The sequence below is a fragment of the Pocillopora verrucosa genome, chromosome 10 (assembly GCF_036669915.1).
Source record: "Pocillopora verrucosa isolate sample1 chromosome 10, ASM3666991v2, whole genome shotgun sequence".
Lineage (NCBI taxonomy): Eukaryota > Metazoa > Cnidaria > Anthozoa > Scleractinia > Pocilloporidae > Pocillopora > Pocillopora verrucosa.
In genome coordinates this window covers 7,798,449-7,819,343 of record NC_089321.1, presented here as the reverse complement: position 1 = coordinate 7,819,343, position 20,895 = coordinate 7,798,449, and the positions used below count along the sequence as shown (strand labels likewise).

Sequence of the window (20,895 nt, the reverse complement as noted above, 5' to 3'; positions counted from 1 at the left end):
AATGAATACCGCAATGATTCGGTTTAGCGTCCTCGTTCCAGGGCCTCCTATACCAATAAGAGCCCTGTTCTGTTTCTGTTTCAGGGAAGTGACTGTTAGGGTACATGTACATTGAGATCAAGAAAGGTTCACCTCCTTTAGTTGCTCACTTTTAAGGCCTCATCACAAAAACAGTGGTCTCCGTCTAGATCTCTCAACTATTATGGTCAAGCGAGTGCACAGCTCCTTCAAACGAAAGGTCCCGTCTTAAATTTTTAGCGACTACTACTTGGCTAGTTCTTATAGTCAGAAAGAGTCCAGGGACATGAAGTCTATTTTTTTTTCACCACTTGTTCATTACTGCGAAGGTCGCTTTCATTTTAATTTCTTAAAAACCGCAATTCACATATATGATTTTATTATATTCACATTCATGATTCGAGTAATATTTCATTCAACCTTATTGAGATATTGAGACCGCGATGGTACTTGGATATGCAATTTCCAGAGCTTTACCCTCAGAGATGTTGTTCATTAATTGTTTCATGCCAACATTAATTACTAATCACGAACACAGTGTGGTCCTAGTACCCAGACTTCTTGATAGAGTACGCTTTCGTGGCTGAGGAGGTCAACAGTAACCACCTAAGCATGTGGCGAAATCGCTTTCGTCTCCTCTCTCCTACTAGGAAATATTGCTGTCAATTTTCTCGGAATATTGTCACCGCAGAACAAGTGAAAACATTTCAAGACCAAGGTGTTATCTGCATTCGAGGTGTTTTCGGAGAATGGATCAAAAGGTTGACGAAAGGCATTGAGAGGAACTTGGCGAATCCTGGAAAATTAAGCGAGTGGCTCAAAAGTGAAAACTCAGAGACGTACTATTTTAATGATTTATTGAACTGGCAACAAATTCCAGAGTTTAAGGAGTTTGTGTTTGAATCACCAGCCGCAGAAATAGCGGGAAAGTTAATGGATGCACAGGTGAGGGTCACTCGCAAGTATTATCCACGTGTGTGTTTACAGTGATACCAAAGTGGTATTGGACTTGTCTTTTTTAGCAGTTGATGGGAGACCAAAACATTTCCATACACACATGGCATAAGGATTTGAGGCTAAACTTCAGAATACCCCGCAACTCATTTCCGCCTCACTTACATGTGTCGGGAGGCTTTGAAGATCGAGGCATAACACAATAGACGCTATTCTTATTCAATGACATGTAAATGAGTTGCGGGGTATTCTGAAGTTGCTCCGGATTTGAAACGCCATCTACAGCAATGTGGATCATTAAATGAAGCATATTTTTGAATAATGCATGGAGCAGACTCCTGACCTTTAAACTCTTTCATTAAAACATGTGTATTAAGCTGGAAAGACTTGACATTTCCACTTCAATTACCCCACCCCACCGAAGCAAGGTTCAAATCCCCAACCCCTTCAGGCACAGGCAACAATTAAATGCCAATGGTTTGAGGGGATGGAGATAAGAAGCTTCTAATTGATGTGTGCATTACTCAAAATTTTTAAGTGATTGGGGTGGTGGGGGGAGGGAGGGAGGGGCTTCTGAGGGTATAATAGAATTTTGGGACAAACTGCTTAAGGTTGTGTTGAACTTATGTTATTTTATGAGGTGAGCTTGTTGGATGGAGAATTACAAATGAAATTGTAGGAATGGAAGGGTTAATGGTAATAAACTAGTAAAGGTTGAGGTGATTTTAGATTATTTTATGAGGTTAATGTTTCTTAATGGGGGCAAACTGGGGGTAGAATTGCAGTGGGGTGGGGTGGGGTTTTTCTTACCACATTTTGCTCTCTGTTTTCTGTTACTGAACAGATACACATCAAGTAGGAATATACTTATTAAATGGAAACTTATTACTACTGACACAGACAACCATGTCTCTTACTTTTATTGATTAATTATGAATTGTAGTAGAGAAAATTTTTAATCTCAAATTTGTGATCTGTTCTCACTTTTGATAAAACACCTTTCTTGCAGTTCACTGTATTTTATCATGAGCATGTTTTCACAAAAGATCCCGGAACAACTTCCACCACTCCATGGCATCATGACCAGTCTTATTACCCAGTGGATGGGTGGAAGGTAAAACTGAATGAATGGTAATGAGTAATAACTGTAATGACATAATGGGAAAATTCCCTACAAAGTTTCCCAACAAAAATTAATTGAATGAGTTGGAATTTATAAGGGCTATGCAGGAAGTTTAGTGAACAGTTTCAGATGGATAGAATTATTGATAAATGTCTATTTCCCCTCTGCTTGTAATCTCAGAATGAGTTGGGCATGTCTTTGTTCCCACCTACCCTGTGTCTGTATGAAATAACACAAATGATGAAACATGCCATGTTTTTTATCACTTTTTTCTGTGAAAAATTATTTTCTTTTCTTTTCTCTTGCTTTGGTTCAATTATCATGTCCTTAAAATTCATAGATCTCGTAAAGTACCTACTCTTTCCATAAAGAAAGGTTCTTCTTTTGTTATTTTTTCTGAACAGAACTGTTCTTTTTGGATTCCCGTTACTCCTGTATCAAAATCATCAAATTTGACTTACATTGGTGGATCCCACAAGTGGGGAAAATGGTTTAAACCTAAGAAGTTTGCATCCTTACAGAATTACAAATACACAAAGACATATAATGAAAAGGTTTTTGAAGACATCCCTGATATTGACAGCCATCCAGATGCATACAATTTGCTTTCCTGGGACCTTAAGGTTATTATTGCAGTTTTTTTGAATTGTATAAACTCAAAGAAAAAGTGATTTTTAGGTAGTTTGATTTGTAATTTTATTTTATATTTTTAAGGGGTAAGGCACCTTAATAAATCTGGAGCAAAGGGAAGTAAAAATCAAACTTGTTTTAGGTCACTTAATATACATGTGTACTGAAAAACTTTCAGAATAAAGTGTTGTAAGAATTTTTTCATGTGGTGAACCTAACACATGACAGCTAAGTGAAAGGTGAGACTGCATAATGATTCAGATGCTAAACTTTTCATGAGCTAGAAAGGTAGATTAAGTGTGCACTCAAGCTGAGTGACCCTTCAATTTGTAACCTTTTATTTGATAATGATAATCTTGCACCTGCATGCACGATGAGCATAATTCATGTTTGCATGTAAAATAATATTATATGTGTAAGAAATACTGTTACCAAAATGCCAGCCTAGTAATTCACTTTTAACTTGCAACTAATTAATAAACTAGATTCTTAACATTTAGTTTAACCTAAAAATTAAAAAACAAGTTTCCTTTAGAAAAATTGTCTATCTTGGTCCCAAAAAAACATCCTTTAGCTTAGTCATCTCTAGCCATGAGTTGCTTTTTTAAAAACACCCTAGTCTGCCAAAGTTTTGATTTTAACTTTGTATACTTAACGTTACTTGACAGCCTGGAGATTGCTTAGCATTCCACTTTCGAATCTTACATGGTGCAAAGCAGAGCACAGACCCAGATGGAAGGAAAGTGGTTGCCATGCGCTGGCTAGGAGAAGATGCAACATTTGCAGAAAGACCATGGGAACCTGCACCCAATTACAGTGGAGGATTAAAACCAGGCGATCACTTTTATAAAAGTGAATCTTTTCCAGTTGTTTGGAGATCAGAAAAAGCAAATTTAGTTACTTAACAAAAACTTTCATGGTTGTCTGGGGGTCCTGATTGAACAATGTTGATGACAGAAAACATCCTGGGCAGTCAACTCTTTGACCCTTGCGTGACTAGCATCTGATTTGTCTCTTCCATATCACCTCTGTATCACACATTAACCCTTTAACCCTTAAGAGTGATTAGCAACTAATTTCTCTCATCAGTATCACCCCTAAAACAAACTTTAGGGTCATGGGAATAAAGGAAATGATCACCAACCGGAAAAATTCTTGATTCTTAGACATAAAAAAAGGTTTAGAGAACAGTAGGGAGAAAATATGTTCTGGTCAGGGTTTAACTTTCAAAATTTAAAGCGTGCTACAGGTAGTATTTTTGTTTACAGTATTCAGCTTTCTACCTATTTGTTCAAACGTGTAACATGCAAGTTTGTGTGCACACCGTCACATTACCGTGTTTAATGTTTCTGCATGTACATACTACCTATTATCAAGGTTTATTTTCTGCCAAATCCTGTTTAATGTAGTTTGTAAAGTCTTCTCATACATTCAAATTAAAGTCAATGCTTGACAGTGCAGATTTCCCACAGCTGTGAATGGAGAAGCACGACAGTTTGTCTTGACCAAGTTGTATATTTCATGCTTGTACAACCACTGAAAGATTGAGGTGTTCACTACCCATTGTTAGATTAGGATTTGCTGCAACAAAACATGTTGATCAAAATAGAGATTCTGATACTGAAATTATTTCAGCAATTTAAAGTATACTATATGTACACCATATTGACAGCTGGGAAGAAAAAAATGAGCCTTGCCAAAAGCTTACAAATTCATGTTAGAAGCTGAAAAATTATTTTGAACCCTGTTTACTGGTATAAGGATTGAGGGGTGTTTTAGTGCAGTTTTTCTTGATGCTGTAGATGATACTAAATTGGTTAGCTAGCTGAGCCTAATAAAAGCTTGGTAGTTAAATCAGAAGGATATGTTTTACTCAGTGTCATGCCTTTGTCTACGTTGTCCTGGCCTTTCTTCTCCTCTGTCTCTGTGCCTTGCAGTAGTTGTCCTTGATATGTCTCCATCTGATGAATCATGTCGTCTCCTGGAATATCTGTCTCTTTTATCACATGAATCACTACCTGACGATGATGAATCATGTCTCTCTCGCTTAGAATTACTTTGATTAACTTTATCATGATCATGTGTTCTTTTCCTTGAATGTTTAGATTTCTTATACTCATTATCAGCTTCTTCAGTGTGGTGTTTCTTGTTTTTCTTTTCTATCTCACCATGCCTCCTCTTTTTGTGTTTCTTTTCTTTTTTAGATTTCTTTTCTTTCTTCTCCTTCTTCCTCTTTATCTTATCACTGGTATGATCTTCTTCTCTTTCGCTCCTTAAAACTTCTCCTGCCTTTGTATTGCTTGGTGTAGCAGGATCTGCATGTCTTTCCTATAAGCATATAAGAAATATTAGGAAAAATTGACAGTATGAAAAAATAGCCAGTTAAATACTCTTAAACAGAACAAAAAAGATTTTCTCATTTCAACATCCCTTGTAAAGGACTTGCTTATCTTATTTGGGTGATCTTAAAATGTAATTTTTTTACAACTTTAAGCAACATATATTTAAAGATATGGTAGAGGAATGGTTTCCCCATCTCTTAGTCAAAAATGCAATATTTTTGTTCTGAGCATTAATAACATTTTTCAATAACTAAAAATTAATAATGGTAATTGAACTGAGTGGAGTGCAATTTGGGCTGAAATCATATGCATGATTTCAAAATCAAACAGGTGTGCAGTGCAAGTTTGACTTGAAATCACAAGTAAGATTTCAGACCAAAATTGCATGATACAAGGTTCAACCACTTTGTTACATCCATTTTGAAATCACCCAAATACAGGACTTGATACATTCAAATATTTTATTGATGCAGTACTGAGCTGGTCTGAAATTAAACTCATCCATTTTTTGGAGGGAAAAAGTAAGAGTTTTGGAAACAAAAGTTGCAAATTTGCCACATGATACTCTTTGTCTTTCATTTTCCTGCAATTTGATCAGTTACTTTAAACAAGCCTTAAAACAATCTTTAAACAAGCTTTAAACAATCTGATTGGTTGTTTTGTTTTTCGTGTAGCCTCCTCATTGGCTGGGAAAAAAATGTGATTTAAAGCAAAAAATGGTGCAATTCATGAATAAATTGCATCAATTAGAGCCAATCAGATTATGGGACCGCCAATGATTTCAAAATGGGTGTAATAAACAGGAAAATCAAACTTGACCTGTCATTAGACTTGTAGGTAATTGAAGTATAAAAATAATTCATTATAATGCCCGCAAGAACTACACCTGTTGTGATCCTGTGGCACTCAGTGTCTCCTTCATGGGTGCAGACAGCCCAGCTACAAGAGAAGCTCTTGTGCTGATGAGAAATAAAATGATACACAAAAGGTTTGAAGACATTTTTTCTTTACCCTTCAACCTCTAAGAGTGACTGGCATTAAGTTTCTCTTAATATATCACCCCTGAATCAAACATTGAGGTAATACCTTCCAAATCCCATGCCTTGAACCCTTTCAATGTCCATTGAGTCACGTTCCACTTGACCCTTGCGACATACTTCAGCCAGTTCCTGGTGAAAGTGATGTTTTAAAGTTAAGAAGCTGTTACTAAAAAATTATACATCAGTGGTCACTTAATTTTAAGGGGTGTGTCTTACATTTAGCAGCTCAGTCTACAGCAGCTTAAAATACACGTTTAATTCAGGTAAAATGATCTTGAATCAACTTAAGTAATTAACTGCTCTTGTGACAAGAAGTGCAAGTTGACAGAGTCATTATTCTCTTGGGAGGAGAGTCACTGTGTGATTTAAGAGTAACACCAAAATACACAACCGCAACTGGCACTGACCCTGGACTTCTCAATGTAAATTGACCAACTTTTTGGCAGAGGTAATTTAAAGCTGATGAGCAGTTTCGAGGAAAGATTTAAAATTTAAATACATCTCCATGTAACATACGACTGTCAGTACTAGTCAAGTGTAACATATTAATGGCCTCAGAATATTTAGATCTTAGTAACCTGTTTTGAAACACCACTTGCTACTTTCTTGCTTGGTCCTCTCCCTCTAAAGAAGAAAAAAATGCATTCCATTTGAATTACGGGTAGTCTTTTGAAAGCCGCAAAATACTGAACCAATGAATATATAGCAAGTTACGTGACCAGTCTGATTGCAGCATTATTTTGTGGTAGAAAACTAATAATATTATACCAGTAAATAATTATTCCACTGCTCCTCAGCTCAAAAACACCTCATATCTAACATGCGCTGCATTGATACATTCCAGTAAGGGCTGTGGACATCCGACTTGGTAATTTACCATACATGAAAAAATTAACATGCTGAAGTGGTATTCTTAGCAAATTTATATAATAGATTAAATAAAAATAATAATAATTCAATATGCAATTACATGTTGTCTTACAGTGCTATTGCAAGTGCTTCAGCTTCCATTCTCTTAACTGCATCTTTTTCCTATAGATTTAAAATAAAAAGTCAGAAAACTGTTATTAACCATTTCACTCCCAAGATCTGATTGTTAATTCTCCCCTCTAGCTGCTAAACATTTCCTTGTAAATTAGTTGCAAGAATTTGGTGTTAGATCAAGATAACAACTTCTACCTGATACATTTGAATATTCTCATTACCTGTTTGCTGGAGAGTGGATGGATGTTGAAGGGAGAAGTTACATGTGAATCACTTCTGGAAGTTAAAGGGTTAAAGCTAATTTTGACTGTTTAGTGCACAACATTTATAAGACAAATAACACCAATTTGAATGAAAGTCAATACAATTTCAAAATATTTGATTAAAATAGTTTCTTTTTTAAAATCTTCACCAAAGACAGTCTTTTGTAATCAATGCAAAATAATTCCTCTCCACCCTTTAGCTCCCAAAAGTGATTAACAGGTAACTTCTCCTTATGATTTCCATACCTTATTCAGGAAACAGATTATGAGAATTAACCCAAACTTATTTGGTAAGAGTTATCTTGATCTAATACCAAATTCTTATGACTCATCTACAAGGAAATGTGAAGCAGCCGGAGGGAAGAATTAATAATCAGATCTTAGGAGTGTAAGAATTAACCACCAATTTTTACTTAGCTGCTTATCATTAAATCAATTGTTTTTGTAACCATTTTAGTGATAACTGTTACAGTCATTGGTCCATTACCTCTTGCTTTGACATTCCTGAGTTTCCTTTACCACTTTTTGTATACCTGAAATATAAAATAGTGTATTGCTGTTTTTAAAATCATACTGCTTGGTTATTCTATGACCATTTAAAAATTGCACATTTTTACAGTACATGTACGTTGTAAACTATACAAGTTCATGTGGAATATTTACCCATGATATATATTTTCCTAAATATATTCTCTAGGGATTGGTGAGAATTGTTAAATAAGTAAGTAATGCTAGGGTAACATGTTGCATTCTCAGTCTACATATTGTGAAAATCATCTCATTAGAGGTATTCTGATTTCTCAATTGACAACTTACATACCCAATGAAGATATTGCAAGTAGTTATGAAGCTTACCAGCTACTGATTCCTAAATATGACTTTGTGATGCTAAACATATTACCCTTTTCACATGTTCATCCTAATAATAAACTGTACAACCATATTAAAGGATGCTCCACAGGGTTTCTGATAGAGCAAGGTTTGGACACTAACATACCACAAGCTTTAAATATGTCAAAAAGCAAAACAAAAGCAGAGACTTGATGTCATTATAGCACAATTGTTATCTAACAAGGTGTATAAAACAACTCAGTTTTTATCTAGGATTCCCAGTAATAGAACCTGTAATATCCATTCACCTTCTACATCAGAAAAAATTTAAATATGGGTCGACAGAAAAGAAAACACCAGGGGAAAGATTGTAAAAAGGGGCAGATTCAAAAATATATGCATGCTCAGATATTGATCATGGCAAAGTTCTCTTTTATGACATAATATATAAGGGGTAAGAAAGAGATCTTCCAAGTGAGATTCATCATGTTTCCTTGAGCTCTGGTATAATTTCCAAAGATTTGGTTTAGCATTTGGCATATTAGTGCTCTTCATATTGCAAACTAATGAAAAAACAATCAGATTCAACTGTTATTTTATTAAAGTGAGCAGCACGATCATGGGAAATAGATGGCAAATTTTACTGGTCTCCAGCTCTTGTTGAAAAGCCTATAAGCTCTGGCTGAAAATGACTCAGTCTTACAAGAGCCAATAAAACAACATCCTTAGTTTGTAAACGGTATTAATGGTAGTTACCAGTGTAGATCTTTTCCCTTTTGCCACCTTCCTACAGGAGCCTTAACCGAATGACCTATGGTCAAAAACACAGAGTAAAATATTAATACATTACGTACAAGAAATTTAACATTCCACAAAGTTAACCTTGTATAAACGTAGTCTAAAATTGTGATTAGTCTCCGCAAATTACATGTAAGTTGAAAATACTGGAGTCAAAATTGATATTCTTTTCCAACTGAATCAATGAAAAATAATTTATTTATCATGCTCATGGATTCAAAAGAGTTGCATAGAAAGGTCCGTGATCACCTTATTTAATATCGATGTTTTGTGACAATGTACCATCGAATAGAGGTCAATGTAACCTTTCACTTACCCAAGTAACTTTCTCGGTGCTTGTCGAGCTTTACATCTTCCCAATCAAACTGATCTTGTCCACCGCGAACTCCGCCTCTTGATGGATGATACATTTTGCTGGCGTTACTTTTGCAAAAGAAACTCGACGACTTGATCAATCAATTCTAAGCCAAGAAGTTTGAAAACATTAAAACAGCCGCCATCTTGGTAGTATGCTTTAGTCCCCAGGTTACCGCGGTTATGAAAGGAAAGCATTGATGGTAGTTCCTAAAGAAACTGTGGTGCTGCGTCGGTGGGAGAGTATAACAGAGTAATTAAGTATTATTAAATGAGGAAATGGGATCAAAAACTTACTAGCAGGGAACAAATCTGGGTTTCTGGCAATCACATAATTATTGTCTTAGATCAAACACTTAGACAAATGCCAGTAGTTGAAAGAAATAGTTATAAAACTGAGGTGAACTACCGAAGATCTGTCTCGCTCACTTTCACTGGAGAGGAATTCTTTTTGTCTGAGCGAAGCGCAGAATGTTAGTGATTGTGAACATGAGTGCGAAAATAAAGGGTACACTGAAAAAAATAAAACAATTATTTGAAAAAAAACAGTTAAAATATGGATGGAAATTATGCCTAGAATAAGGTCAGACTGCTATGATTTAATTTCATTCAGGCATTATTTCTCATGTCTCGTGCTAAATTAAGAATTATGTGTCTTTAAAAACTTGCTGCATCCAGTTGCGCAAGAACGCACGTATATCCCGTCCGGGAAAATTATTTCTAATCAACTTCTGGCCGCAAAAATAATAAGATTCACAGCAGTTTATAGAATTTGGGTTTCTCCTTATTCAAAATTCTCTGAAACGTGCGTCGAATACAAAGTGCGCTGATTCATTCAGATTTTGTTTATAATTGTTAATTACTCAAAGTGGTAGCATTAGAGTTAAAGGAAGCAAGTGATTGTCGGACATACTGATACTTCTGTTGGATTTTCTAGCACGTCCTTTGGCGCTGTTCCTGACAATTACAGCTGAAGCGTGGCGTCGAATTTTCCTCAATTCAAGCCAAATTTCACTTTCTGAAAAGATCGTTCACTTTTTGTTTTCTTTGGGGGGAAATGCGTCAGAAATAAAATAAGAGAAAATAATAGTTGTGTGTCGGCACTGCCGGGTTTCAAGGCGGAGTACATTAGTCTAAAGAAAATGGAAAATTCCGTAGGAAACGATGTGCGCTTTTTGACGTCTAAGTGGCTTCCTTTTGCAATACCTGCTGGCGGTATTTTCAATCACCCACCAAGATCCACCTGCTCCGAAAACTACAACGCATCATTGAAGTGGACTGGTCACGTTTCCTTGCCAATAATTTATCAGACTTCTGGATTCATCGCTTAGCAGATAAGCGGTCGCAAAGCGACCAATCGACATGCTACTCTGATACCATCTATCATCGTCTTCTCAAAACACATTTACTACGTAGTTCGGCCTGATTTCGCAAGTATCATTTTTCATTCAAAAATTCTTTATTCCTTCTGTCTACCCAAGATACACGATTCAGAGCTTCACGTTAAGTTGCGTTGACACATTTCCTCGATAGTATGAAGTTTCATTAAGAAAACCATTATACATTGAAATAATTATGCTGCCTCAAAACCTTTCCATTTAAAACCTTTTAGCTCCTTTTGACAAACTTGTTTTGTTAACCTAGGCCAGTGAATATTAAAAATAAAACATTGAAATTTCGGTTTATATTTACGTCTGATCTGAAGGAAGCGACAAAAGGGAAGATCAGTCATGCTTTATTGAAAAACTTGGCACAAATGTGTCGCAGACCATCACATGAATAAATTTTCGTAATTACTAGAATTTTCAAGAGACTTTTCGTTTTGAAAAAAGGCATAATTTTTTTTTCTTCTTTGGAATTGTGCAGAACATGAATATTCTAACAACCTTCCTGCGCGATCTATTTCCACCTATGACTGACTATTTACATGGTATTTAAGTGACTCTGACTTAATCTGATTCGATTTCAGTTTCCCCATTATGTCTAACCTCTGGGGTGGAAATTTTATCGAACGATACTTAGGAAGTCTGGCCAAGTCGCCGTTGATTGGTTCTCTGCGGATGATTTGTCCCCTAGAGGATATGTCATAGCTATATTAATCCGGTTGCTATTGGCGACTGCTTGGTCATGTGGTTTTATGCCCGCGTAACATAAAAACAAATACAGAGCGAGTCACACAATCGATTTAAATTTGAGCGCTCGCCAATGTATTGCCACCTGCCACATTCAGTTTTAAGTCGTTTCTTGTAGCGCGCACGGCAGTCCAACGAGGAGCAAGATACCACGTATCTGTGAACCCGTGGCTTGACAGAATACACGCTTCATCCGTTGTTTTTAACGATGGGAGCAACCCTTTCCATTAATAGGAAAGATCTGCTACACGAGTATTCCATATGGAATATCAAAGCTCGCGAGAGTGGCAAGTCCTACCACTGTAAGTGTTGTTATCATGTTAACAGCGACATTCACAGTAAAGAGAACAAGGCGCCTCAAACAACCTGCGATGCCGTGGCCGCGTACCTCCACAAATGCGCTAATGTGGGCAAGAAGAAGATGAAATCGAAGATCGAACCAGCACCTTCTAAATCAAGCAAGTTTAAGGAAACTGAAACGCAAAAAAGCGATCCAGCTCCGCCGCTCCTCGCACAAACCCAAGAAATTAACCTGCCAATCAAGACGACAGACTCCATGCAAGTTGTCAGCCAAGGTGTTGATATCCCTCCAGCGAATCCTAAACTACCGATTTCGCAGTCGTTTCTGATCAGTAGCGACGCTCTTCGCTGTCTGGGAAATTTCGTCCGCTGCCATTGTAAGAATCTAACTCGCTTCCGTGCATCGGAGGTAATTTTATGGCTGCGAGGAGTTGATAGGGCGTTACTACTACAAGGCTGGCAGGATCAAGCTTTCTTGACACCACCCAATCTTGTGTTCTTATTTATGCTGCTAAAGGAAAGTCTGTCGGATAAAATCCCTAATCCAGCCCAGTTACGCGCTGAAATTTTAACATGCCTGTACATGGCTTACACATACAACGGCCCCGAAATAAGCTATCCTTTAAAACCTTTCCTTGTGGATGGAGACAGGAGAGCTTTCTGGGACCGGTGTATGCTTATAACAAACAACCTGAGCGAGAAAATGCTTCAAATGAACAGAGAGCCGAAATTTTTTGGCGAACTCTTGGTCGAACTGAAAAACTATGGTGGATCGTCTATAACTGACAGACGAGATGGGTAGAATTAACACGCAGTGCCCTTTGCTTTCTGAAAATCAAATGGTCTCCTGCTTAAAAAAAAAATAGGTGTAAATAATTTTCTTGACCGAAAAAAAAAAGATTGGACAAAGCTTTCGGGCCGGCGTTCCAAGTAAAATAGTATATTTCAATTTCAGAGGCTGCTTGCTAATTAACTATGCGCGTCGCTTTCATCAAAACTAAACTTCCCTCTGTTTTAGAATATTGCAGCTGATTTTATGGAGTTCATAACTTATTCAGCGCATCTTAGCATTGAAAAATTACAATAGCTCTGTAAACAACTCGTTTATTTTACAACTGGCATTTCGACCTTCGATGGATTTTATATATTCTCTTTTGTTAATTTTTCCGGACAAATATGGAAGCTCGAACTCGATAATCTTCGCGGTCAAGGATAAAGAACTGGAAAATACATCTGCGGTTTTTATTGCTTATAAATATGACATGAAAGTCAAGCTTTGCCCAGAAAACGTGCCCGCGGTGTGGAATTAGGTGAGAAAGTTCCTTTTTAAGGAACACGAGTTTCGTGCGTTGAAAAGCAGAATTTATGGCAAAAAATCGCCCATCAATCAAAATGTAAAATTCAGATTTTATTCAACACAAAAGAAAATGATCATTAAAATGTTTATTTATAACATAACATCTGTTCCTTGGGGTTATTGCTATCAGAAGGTTCAAAAAAAAAATGAGAAACTCTTGATTCTAACAATATAAATGATCTGAATAATTGTTTGGCTTCCTTCCATTACAGATGTCAGTTATTAGGAAATCAATGCACGTTTTCAGCTCAACGCTACTTCAGGAAAGGAGTGAATTTTTTTAACGAGCAAAAGATTCCCACATCAGTTACCTCTGCGCGTGATCTTGCCGTCAATTCCATTATTTTTCCGCGCGCAATCATTGCAAAATAATTTCTTCCTTCGAAGTCAAACGAAAAAATAGTTAGTCTATTCAATTTTTCACAAAGAAAAACGTCAAAATTTAAACTCCAATCGTGGGAAATAACCGGTTTCTTCAGGAAATTACGAAATCTCTTAATTTTGACTGCCTCTGATGTTTCGGTATTAGAAATTGAAACCAATGAATCTTCCCGAGAAACCCCCATTTTTTAGCACTAATTTCCTGCTCGGTCTCATTTACGACACGCAGACTGTCATTTTTAATGGATTCCTGCGAAACAGTAGTTTGAAATTGGAGAATAATGTGCGGATTTCTTCTTTAGTTCTTCTTTTATTTGCTCGTTTCGTGCAGATGAAAATCTATGCTCTAGGTTATATATTTAGCTTAAGACATTACTTTCTATAGTTCGGTATCATTACGCATTGAGTTTGCTTTCAGGTCCTGTGCAAATCATCATTGCTTTTACTAAAAAAGAATCATATATTTAACGCTTCCAGCAATTCGTGATAAAAGCGAATGTTAATTTCATTATTTCGCGGATTTTCAAGAACCTCTGAGGCTTTGCGGTGTTGAAATTTACGATAAAGTGCCAAAGCATTTTCCGGCCACATTCTCCGGGTAAAAAGCGAAATGGGAGCCAGTTCTTGTTCCCTTCAGAAATACCAGAAGAGCATATATCAAAGGATATTTTGGAATTTATTCTGCTCGGTTTTTTTCAACAATTAATCAATGTTGAGGGTGACAAAGCTTGTTGTTTAAAGCCAAACCGTACACTCGGCCGGCTTTTTGTCAAAGTTTAGAGTATGTTGAAATAAAACTGTCTATCTCACTGCTGCTCTCTTTTCAACTTAGTTCAAATTTGTCGCGTCCAAGCATTTAATTTTTGGATTTGTTTTGAAACAGTCTGAAAAATTTATTAGCAGTTCCTAATCTACGAATAGAAATCATTCTGCTTTTCTGTTGCTTATAGCTGAGAATCGTTTTTAAAACTTAAAAAAAAACGGAAATTAAGCGAGTGGTTTTTTTCTTTGCGAATGAAAATACGAAAAAGTAGTAAAACTTGGTGAGAGCCTTAAGAACGTAATGGAAACTCAAGTGTTAGATGTGATTATGAACTGACAGTGTCCGTTTGTAACATGGCACACAAGATCAAAAATTATCTTTTTTCGATCTCAACAATGATCGATAAAAATCATTCCGGAATCGTCTAACTAATTGAACTGCAAACTAACAACAACAACAATAACGATTTCTAAGCCTGGATAAGATCCTCGCCAAATGTTATAGACGAAACTGAAAAAGCTAAAACAACATTCATTCTCGGTGAATATTTTTCTCGATATGCTTTAACTATGCACCGAAAAGAAAATCTATTTCGAAATCAGTGACATCGGCGACTTTTCGAATGTTTAATGCACGTGGAATGGAATTTATGCAGTTCATGCTGATTGTATTTGAATGTTTAATGCACATTGTGATTTGGTGTACTAGCTTTCGTTTCTAAAAATTCAGACGACATCATCCTAAGACAGCTCAGTTCCATTTTTAGAAGCTAGTTATGCCTGAAATGTTATCTGTTGGCAAATGCAAACAAAGAAGAAATACAAAGCTTGATTAAAAGTGTTCTTTCGTTGTTATGCATTAGCCGGCAATCGGAGTACTTTAAAACCACGAGAATGCTTCAAAAAGAGAAAGAACTCTTCAAAAAAAACAGCAGAAAGCAATTTCCTTGCAAAAATGGAGTCATTAGGCCGACTGAAACGAAAACATTTTCAAAAAGCCCATTACTGAAATGGAAACCTCATTGTTTTGCTCAGTTTTTAATTGACAATGACGAAGGCTGAATAAGCTTGATTGGGCAAAATACTTTTCGGAATTTAATAAAAATGAAACAGCAATTACGACAGAGGAAGACTTTTAGAATAAATGTCATTTCCGCTACTTTGAAAATCCCCCAGCGTTTTTCAACCGCAATTAAAAATTAGATATGAGTGGTAAATGTTTCAGACAGAGCTAGCTGTGGCTTGGAAAATAAAACTGAACTCAGCTTCCTTTAGTTTTAGATACCGATTATGTCTGACAAATACGGATCAAAGTTTCTTTGAACAAGAAGAGAGTAAATAAGCAATACTCACAGAGAGTGTATGTAATGAACTTTTGATTTAAATAATTAAGAAGAGAAAAGTTGAGATAAATTTTTAACGTCTATGATAAAAAGTCATTCTTGTTGACAAATGCCATTGACAAAAATTAGATTCTCTCAGTGTATATAATTTCAGTGTAAGAAAAAAGTGGTTTATTTAAGAAAACTGTCATCGAAACAAATTGTAAATAATATGCGTTATAGCTTAAAGAAAGCGCATCAGGAAAAGTCTCGAAATACGTTTGAAATTAGGGTAATCTAAAGTTCCCCCTCAGACAAACACGTCATCTTTGCATGAATTATTTATCAACTAGCGTCAGAAGAAAATCAATTTTAAGTGAGAGGAGATGATTTCCTTTGTAAAACACAGTTGATGCTTAATTTTTCAATTGAATTAAAAATAATTTGCATAAAATGTTATATATGTGAGTATTTTTAGCAATGTAAATATTGCTCAATCCGCAGAACAATGTGTTTGATTTCTTACATGAATTGATATATTGCTGGGAGAATGTGCTTCGTTTGGATGGAATCTTTATGTGCAATTTCAGTGTTTAAGTAGAGGTAGTAAAAATTTATGGTAACTTATCCCACGAGCGAGAAGTTCATATTCAGAATTAAACTGAAGGGTCATTGCGAAATGTAATCCTGCGGTGCACTTCGAACTGAGTATCAGCTCACATTAAGAGGTGTTAAAATCACCAGTTGAAGTAAAGTTAAAGCTGCGATCACGTTCTTATTCAGACTTTATCATATTTCTGTCATCAAATTTCACCATAGTATCCATATAAAGATGATCCGTCATCTGCCGTGCAATCTCACAACAGAATTCTAACATCAGACTTCATTTTAGTATCACTTGAATGTTGACCATGAAATGTGATAATTCCGAAATTCAGATTCCTTTACGATATTTTTTTCGATCTCGCAAAACCTTCGCATTAGATGGAATTTGTGAACGTTTTAATGTGCCGTACATCTGATTCTCTACTAATTCAAATTTGATTCAGAGAATTTCCGCTCAAATAAAAGAGGCCGACAAGGCAAATCAAAAGCGAAGATAATATAAGACTAAAAAGATAAACACTACCGAAAGAAAGTTCTTAAGTATAAAATAGTTTGCAGATGGTGGATCAAGAAAGTTGCAGTTTGATTGCATCACGCTCTCTCTGCATGATAAAGATTCCGATAAGGTTTGAGTCAATATATTGAAGAAAACCTTGCACAATTCTTTAATGTTTCTCGCACTACTTCCTTAAAGTCCGCCCAAACACTCGCTTATTCCACCCACGCTGCTTTCCAAGTTATTCTCACATAAAATCATGCGTACAGCAAACAAGATTTCAATGACGGAGAAAGACAACCACAGTGCAAGCAAATGATTAATATATAATAATCTTTACCAATATATTTCTTATCACTAATAACACATATGCAGAAATCTCAGCATGCTCATTGACTGAACACGTTAATTAATCCTAGTGCAGAAAGTTGAAATTCAGTGCAAAAGGCGGTTGAAACTAAGTTGATTGACAGCAGTAAGTCGCGAAAGCCTAATAAAACAGAATGGCGTACAGGTGAAGAGAAAGTAACGTTTTAATTTAGAGTCTGTGAGGTATAATGCTAAAACAAAAACACCCAACACAGGGAAAACAATTTGCTAAAAGTCTGGCTCCCAGAAACGGAAATGAAAGTATGAACCGGACGCCCTAGATAAAATTATCGAGGAGTTTTACGCAACAGTTCCTACGAAAGACGGGGACGATTACGAGCGTGATAGCTTTCACATGATTGTTACTGCTGTTGTTAGATACCTAACAGAGAGAAAATAAAAATGCTCAATTATTCTCGAGAGGTTTTAAAAGTTCGAAACAAATTCTTGAGTAAAATAGCCCAACTACTCCGGCAAAAACTGAGGAAAAGGCAAGCGCCCAAACTGGTTGACACGAAATAAAGACAACTAAAAAGAAAAACAGTCATACTTTTGCCTGAATATTATTAACAAGTTAGGAAATGATTTTTCTCCTGCAATTTGGAGTAAATCAGCACTCGTAAATGTCAGTTTCAAAGACTACAAATTGCACTCACCCTACGGGCTCGTGCAATTTGGTTAGCCTTTGAAAAATTTATTCGTGTAGATTTATTCCAAATTTCATTCGAAATCATGTGAATACCTATACCGACATTATCAAGATTCTGAGAAACTTGATTTTGTTGTTTACTTAAACAGTTTGGATTTTATTTGAAAGGAAATGCTTTATAAATTGACTCTACTAACTCCATCTCTTTCCGCAAATTCTTCCCCTAACGCCGGACCTTCTACACTTCCCATTTACCTATGCAGTTAAAGCGTTTATTTGAATGTAAAAAGTAGAAATGTTTAAGTATTAGTGAAGTCAGGGCTTCTTTTGTGGAATAGATATGTTCATGTCTAAACTATTTGCCTAGCGTAGCTCCTAAAAGATTACTTCGTCTCTTGCATGGTTTTGGTCCAAACCAGTTTCATTCCGTTTTATCTTCGTTGTTGTTCTTTGAACCCAATTTCTTTTTCACCGCAGTGACCACAAATTTTATTTACTTACTTTATTTCAAATCGGTTTTGTGGCGTCCGTTTTTCGGATAGTAGTTAGTTTGTGCGAGGTCTGGAACCCACAAACACTCGAAAAGCTCTCGTAGCTTATATTTCAATCGGAAACTGAAGGTATCTTCCGGAAATTTCCAATCGCCCAAGACGTAGATGCATGTCCAAACATTGACTGCGTATTAGAAAATTTAAAATGGCCACCACAAAATTCAAACAAATTTCATGGATTAAACGCAACTTTCTTAGATTCTTCTTGCGGGAGGGTTGAGGTGAGAGATGACTTTGAATGAGCTTATTACCGTAAGCTGAATTGATAATTGCTCTAATATTGGGTAAACGTGTGACATCTCAGAAGCAGACTCCTTTTTTCCTTTTGTATCTTTCGTAATGATTGTTGTTGCTGCAGTTTTTTTAATACGCCAAGTGGATCAGTCGAAGTCGAATTTAAAGAATTCGTTACGTTCTTTCCTTAAAATTATCTTGTCTTTTAGATTCTTGAATAAATGTCGGCCAATAACTACCACGATGGCAAACGCAGCCTCAACTGGAAAACAAGGCTGAAAATAGCTCTCAGGTTTGAGGAAATAAACTGGGGGGCAAAAGAAGCAAAAGAAGCAAAAGAAGCAAAAGAAGCAAAAGAAGCAAAAGAAGCAAAAGAAGCAAAAGAAGCAAAAGAAGCAAAAGAAGATATAATACCACGCTGCAGAAATTACAGTTTTAATAAAATTTCTGTAAGGGCTGGGTCAGCCCTTTAATAAGTCCAGCTTATTGACAAACATTGCAGCATATATTAAGTTATCGCAGATCTAAAAGTTAAATTCAACTTACATGTTCCTTTCGTGAATATTTTTCTTAAAAGTCACTCTTTAAAGGAGCGATTATTTTTAATTACAAAAGTGATGACCGTACATGGACTTTTCACTCGTTCAAGTTTCCAGTCAACAAAAAGACCTAAAGATAAAGTTTTGTAAAAAATTTATCTGCTCGGCGTTACCCAGATTCCGGCCAGAGTAGTGTCAGATCGTTGTTACCAACCTTCTTGAAAGTCATGGCAGAGTTTCGGGTCCGTTTTTCACCGTTACCCAGATTCCGGCCAGAGTAGTGTCAGATCGTTGTTACCAACCTTCTTGAACGTCATGGCAGAGTTTCGGGTCCGTTTTCACCGTCAAGTTGTACGCTTTCTTACCCAGTTCACATTTTACCCGTGAGTCTACGCGAACATTCAGCATCTTACGAGACTTCCTGTGTATACATACAAATCCAGAAATTCTAAACTTTAACATCTTAACACCTTGCTTATCTACTTGTGGCGATAAAATAGATATTCCTGTTTTCTTCCAGTTCATTCCAGCATTCCACCTGGCCGTTACTCTCACCTCAAATTCAACAAGCTATCTCGAGGGTGGGAAAAATGACACTATTCAAGTTGCGGTAGTGTGACGGAAGTGGAAGTGGAAGTGAAAGTATTGATTCTCCTCCCGGATGAGATGTTAGTTCCCGGCATTTTGTCAGGGTTTTTCTGACAGTTCACCGATATCATTTACACCTCTGGGAAGAAAGAGGCACCGTGAAAGCAAAGTGTCCGGTCCAAGAACAAAACATCATATCTTGGTCTAGAATCTAGCTAGCTAGCGTGCTAACAACATGACCAGAATGTTACAGGGAGAAAAAAAGGTGAGATATGAAAAAAGAGAATATTTTCAAAAATAAGTTCAACCGATTCAAAAATGATTTGTACGGTAGAGTCAAAGGAAAAACAGAGAACAGCTTACTCATATATTTGCAGGTAGAGGTTCGCCATAAGTTCTGCTACTCTGTTGGCTTTAGAATCGTTGAACAAACAGACGACCAGGTCATTGTGTTGGAGGTGAACTACTAACAGCTGATCATCACCTGGAGTAAGACTCACTCCTGTCACCTGTCAATAAATATATCGAGGAGTCAATCAATCTGTCAAACAACTAATTATTCAGTTTGGGAATCAATAAGTCAAAGAATCCATCACAGTCCATTAATCCAGGCAACAATTGTCAATAATCAAGGTAATCAATCCAGTGAGCGACCTGTCAGCCTCGATTGATCAAAGAGAAGGGAAGATGATAATAATAATAATAATAATAATAATAATATAATAATATGAATATATAATAAACAGATAGTAAGGTAAGTAACTCCGTCATTCACGATCACTTAGTCATTCCGTACCGGTCTACCAATCAGTCCTCAGTCATTCATTCAGTGATGCTTATCTAGTCACACAGTCAATCTTTCAATCAGTCAATGAATCCGAAAGACAGTCAGTACTAATCAGCCAGTCCGTCAATCAGTCGACGAATCGTTGAGATAGTCAGAAGGTCAGCCAGTCAGTCAATCAGAAATGAGTCAGCCAGTCTGTCTGTCGGTTAGCTAGTCGTTTATGTAATACCCAAGACACTTACGTTTACACGCATCTGTTCAATGATGCAGACTCCAGTTATCATCCAAAATAATATATAATAAACAAATAAAAAACTTGGTGACACAATTACTGCAAGAAGTTCAGTTACCCTGTCAAGTGGTATTGTCTTCATGACTTTGTACTTGTTGTCCAACTTAAGAATGGCTGAAGTTTTCACCACCACAATGCGGTCAGCCACCTTCAATTTCATGTTCACCTTCAACAGAATCACAGAGTGAAACCA

General features: G+C 36.5%; 4 protein-coding genes across 7 annotated transcripts; 2 read left to right on the top strand and 2 right to left on the bottom strand.

Annotated features, from left to right (window-relative positions):
- The first annotated feature begins 598 nt into the window (after window positions 1-598).
- On the top strand, window positions 599-3,630 carry LOC131791679 (uncharacterized). Of its 2 annotated transcripts, none has more exons than XM_066173112.1 (4): window positions 599-963; window positions 1,982-2,086; window positions 2,617-2,718; window positions 3,394-3,630. In XM_066173112.1, exons 1-4 carry the CDS (start codon window positions 631-633, stop codon window positions 3,628-3,630), a joined length of 777 nt encoding a protein of 258 aa, XP_066029209.1. In that variant the 5' UTR covers window positions 599-630. The 2 variants fall into 2 exon arrangements, with proteins under 2 accessions (XP_066029209.1, XP_058965021.2); XM_059109038.2 differs by having other exon boundaries at window positions 2,500-2,718.
- Window positions 3,631-4,594: 964 nt separating this feature from the next.
- On the bottom strand, window positions 4,595-10,550 carry LOC131791678 (multiple myeloma tumor-associated protein 2). 2 transcript variants are annotated; one of them, XM_059109035.2, is made up of 9 exons: window positions 10,251-10,550; window positions 9,300-9,564; window positions 8,942-8,996; window positions 7,842-7,887; window positions 7,090-7,139; window positions 6,686-6,731; window positions 6,154-6,236; window positions 5,954-6,026; window positions 4,595-5,053 (listed from the first exon to the last, which is right to left on the bottom strand). In XM_059109035.2, the coding sequence occupies exons 2-9, from the start codon at window positions 9,391-9,393 to the stop codon at window positions 4,595-4,597; spliced, it is 906 nt and encodes a 301-aa protein (XP_058965018.2). In that variant the 5' UTR covers window positions 9,394-9,564; window positions 10,251-10,550. The 2 variants fall into 2 exon arrangements, with proteins under 2 accessions (XP_058965018.2, XP_058965019.2); XM_059109036.2 differs by lacking the exon at window positions 10,251-10,550 and adding an exon at window positions 9,747-9,825.
- Window positions 10,551-11,514: 964 nt separating this feature from the next.
- Window positions 11,515-13,227, top strand: LOC131791693 (cyclin-dependent kinase 5 activator 1-like). The gene has a single exon (XM_059109058.2). The coding sequence runs from the start codon at window positions 11,678-11,680 to the stop codon at window positions 12,569-12,571; it is 894 nt and encodes a 297-aa protein (XP_058965041.1). The 5' UTR covers window positions 11,515-11,677; the 3' UTR covers window positions 12,572-13,227.
- Window positions 13,228-18,942: 5,715 nt separating this feature from the next.
- LOC136283976 (unconventional myosin-Id-like) lies at window positions 18,943-20,866 on the bottom strand. 2 transcript variants are annotated; one of them, XM_066173609.1, is made up of 4 exons: window positions 20,761-20,866; window positions 19,987-20,132; window positions 19,381-19,456; window positions 18,943-19,293 (listed from the first exon to the last, which is right to left on the bottom strand). In XM_066173609.1, the coding sequence occupies exons 1-4, from the start codon at window positions 20,860-20,862 to the stop codon at window positions 19,261-19,263; spliced, it is 357 nt and encodes a 118-aa protein (XP_066029706.1). In that variant the 5' UTR covers window positions 20,863-20,866; the 3' UTR covers window positions 18,943-19,260. The 2 variants fall into 2 exon arrangements, with proteins under 2 accessions (XP_066029706.1, XP_066029705.1); XM_066173608.1 differs by having other exon boundaries at window positions 18,944-19,456.
- Between the last annotated feature and the right edge of the window lie 29 nt (window positions 20,867-20,895).

What these genes read in the sequence shown, in the direction of transcription:
- LOC136283976 (XM_066173608.1), bottom strand. Translation starts at nt 20,862, where the DNA reads ATGAAATTGAAGGTGGCTGACCGCATTGTGGTGGTGAAAACTTCAGCC. An exon ending in AGACAATACCACTTGACAGG is followed by an intron (nt 20,133 to 20,760) that starts GTAACTGAACTT and finishes ATTTATTGACAG; the next exon opens with GTGACAGGAGTGAGTCTTAC. An exon ending in CTCTACCTGCAAATATATGA is followed by an intron (nt 19,457 to 19,986) that starts GTAAGCTGTTCT and finishes ATGTATACACAG; the next exon opens with GAAGTCTCGTAAGATGCTGA.
- LOC131791693 (XM_059109058.2), top strand. Translation starts at nt 11,678, where the DNA reads ATGGGAGCAACCCTTTCCATTAATAGGAAAGATCTGCTACACGAGTAT.
- LOC131791678 (XM_059109035.2), bottom strand. Translation starts at nt 9,393, where the DNA reads ATGTATCATCCATCAAGAGGCGGAGTTCGCGGTGGACAAGATCAGTTT. An exon ending in GCACCGAGAAAGTTACTTGG is followed by an intron (nt 8,997 to 9,299) that starts GTAAGTGAAAGG and finishes TTTTGACCATAG; the next exon opens with GTCATTCGGTTAAGGCTCCT. An exon ending in GAAGCACTTGCAATAGCACT is followed by an intron (nt 6,732 to 7,089) that starts GTAAGACAACAT and finishes TTTCTTCTTTAG; the next exon opens with AGGGAGAGGACCAAGCAAGA.
- LOC131791679 (XM_059109038.2), top strand. Translation starts at nt 631, where the DNA reads ATGTGGCGAAATCGCTTTCGTCTCCTCTCTCCTACTAGGAAATATTGC. An exon ending in GAAAGTTAATGGATGCACAG is followed by an intron (nt 964 to 1,981) that starts GTGAGGGTCACT and finishes CCTTTCTTGCAG; the next exon opens with TTCACTGTATTTTATCATGA. An exon ending in ACCCAGTGGATGGGTGGAAG is followed by an intron (nt 2,087 to 2,499) that starts GTAAAACTGAAT and finishes TTTTCTGAACAG; the next exon opens with AACTGTTCTTTTTGGATTCC.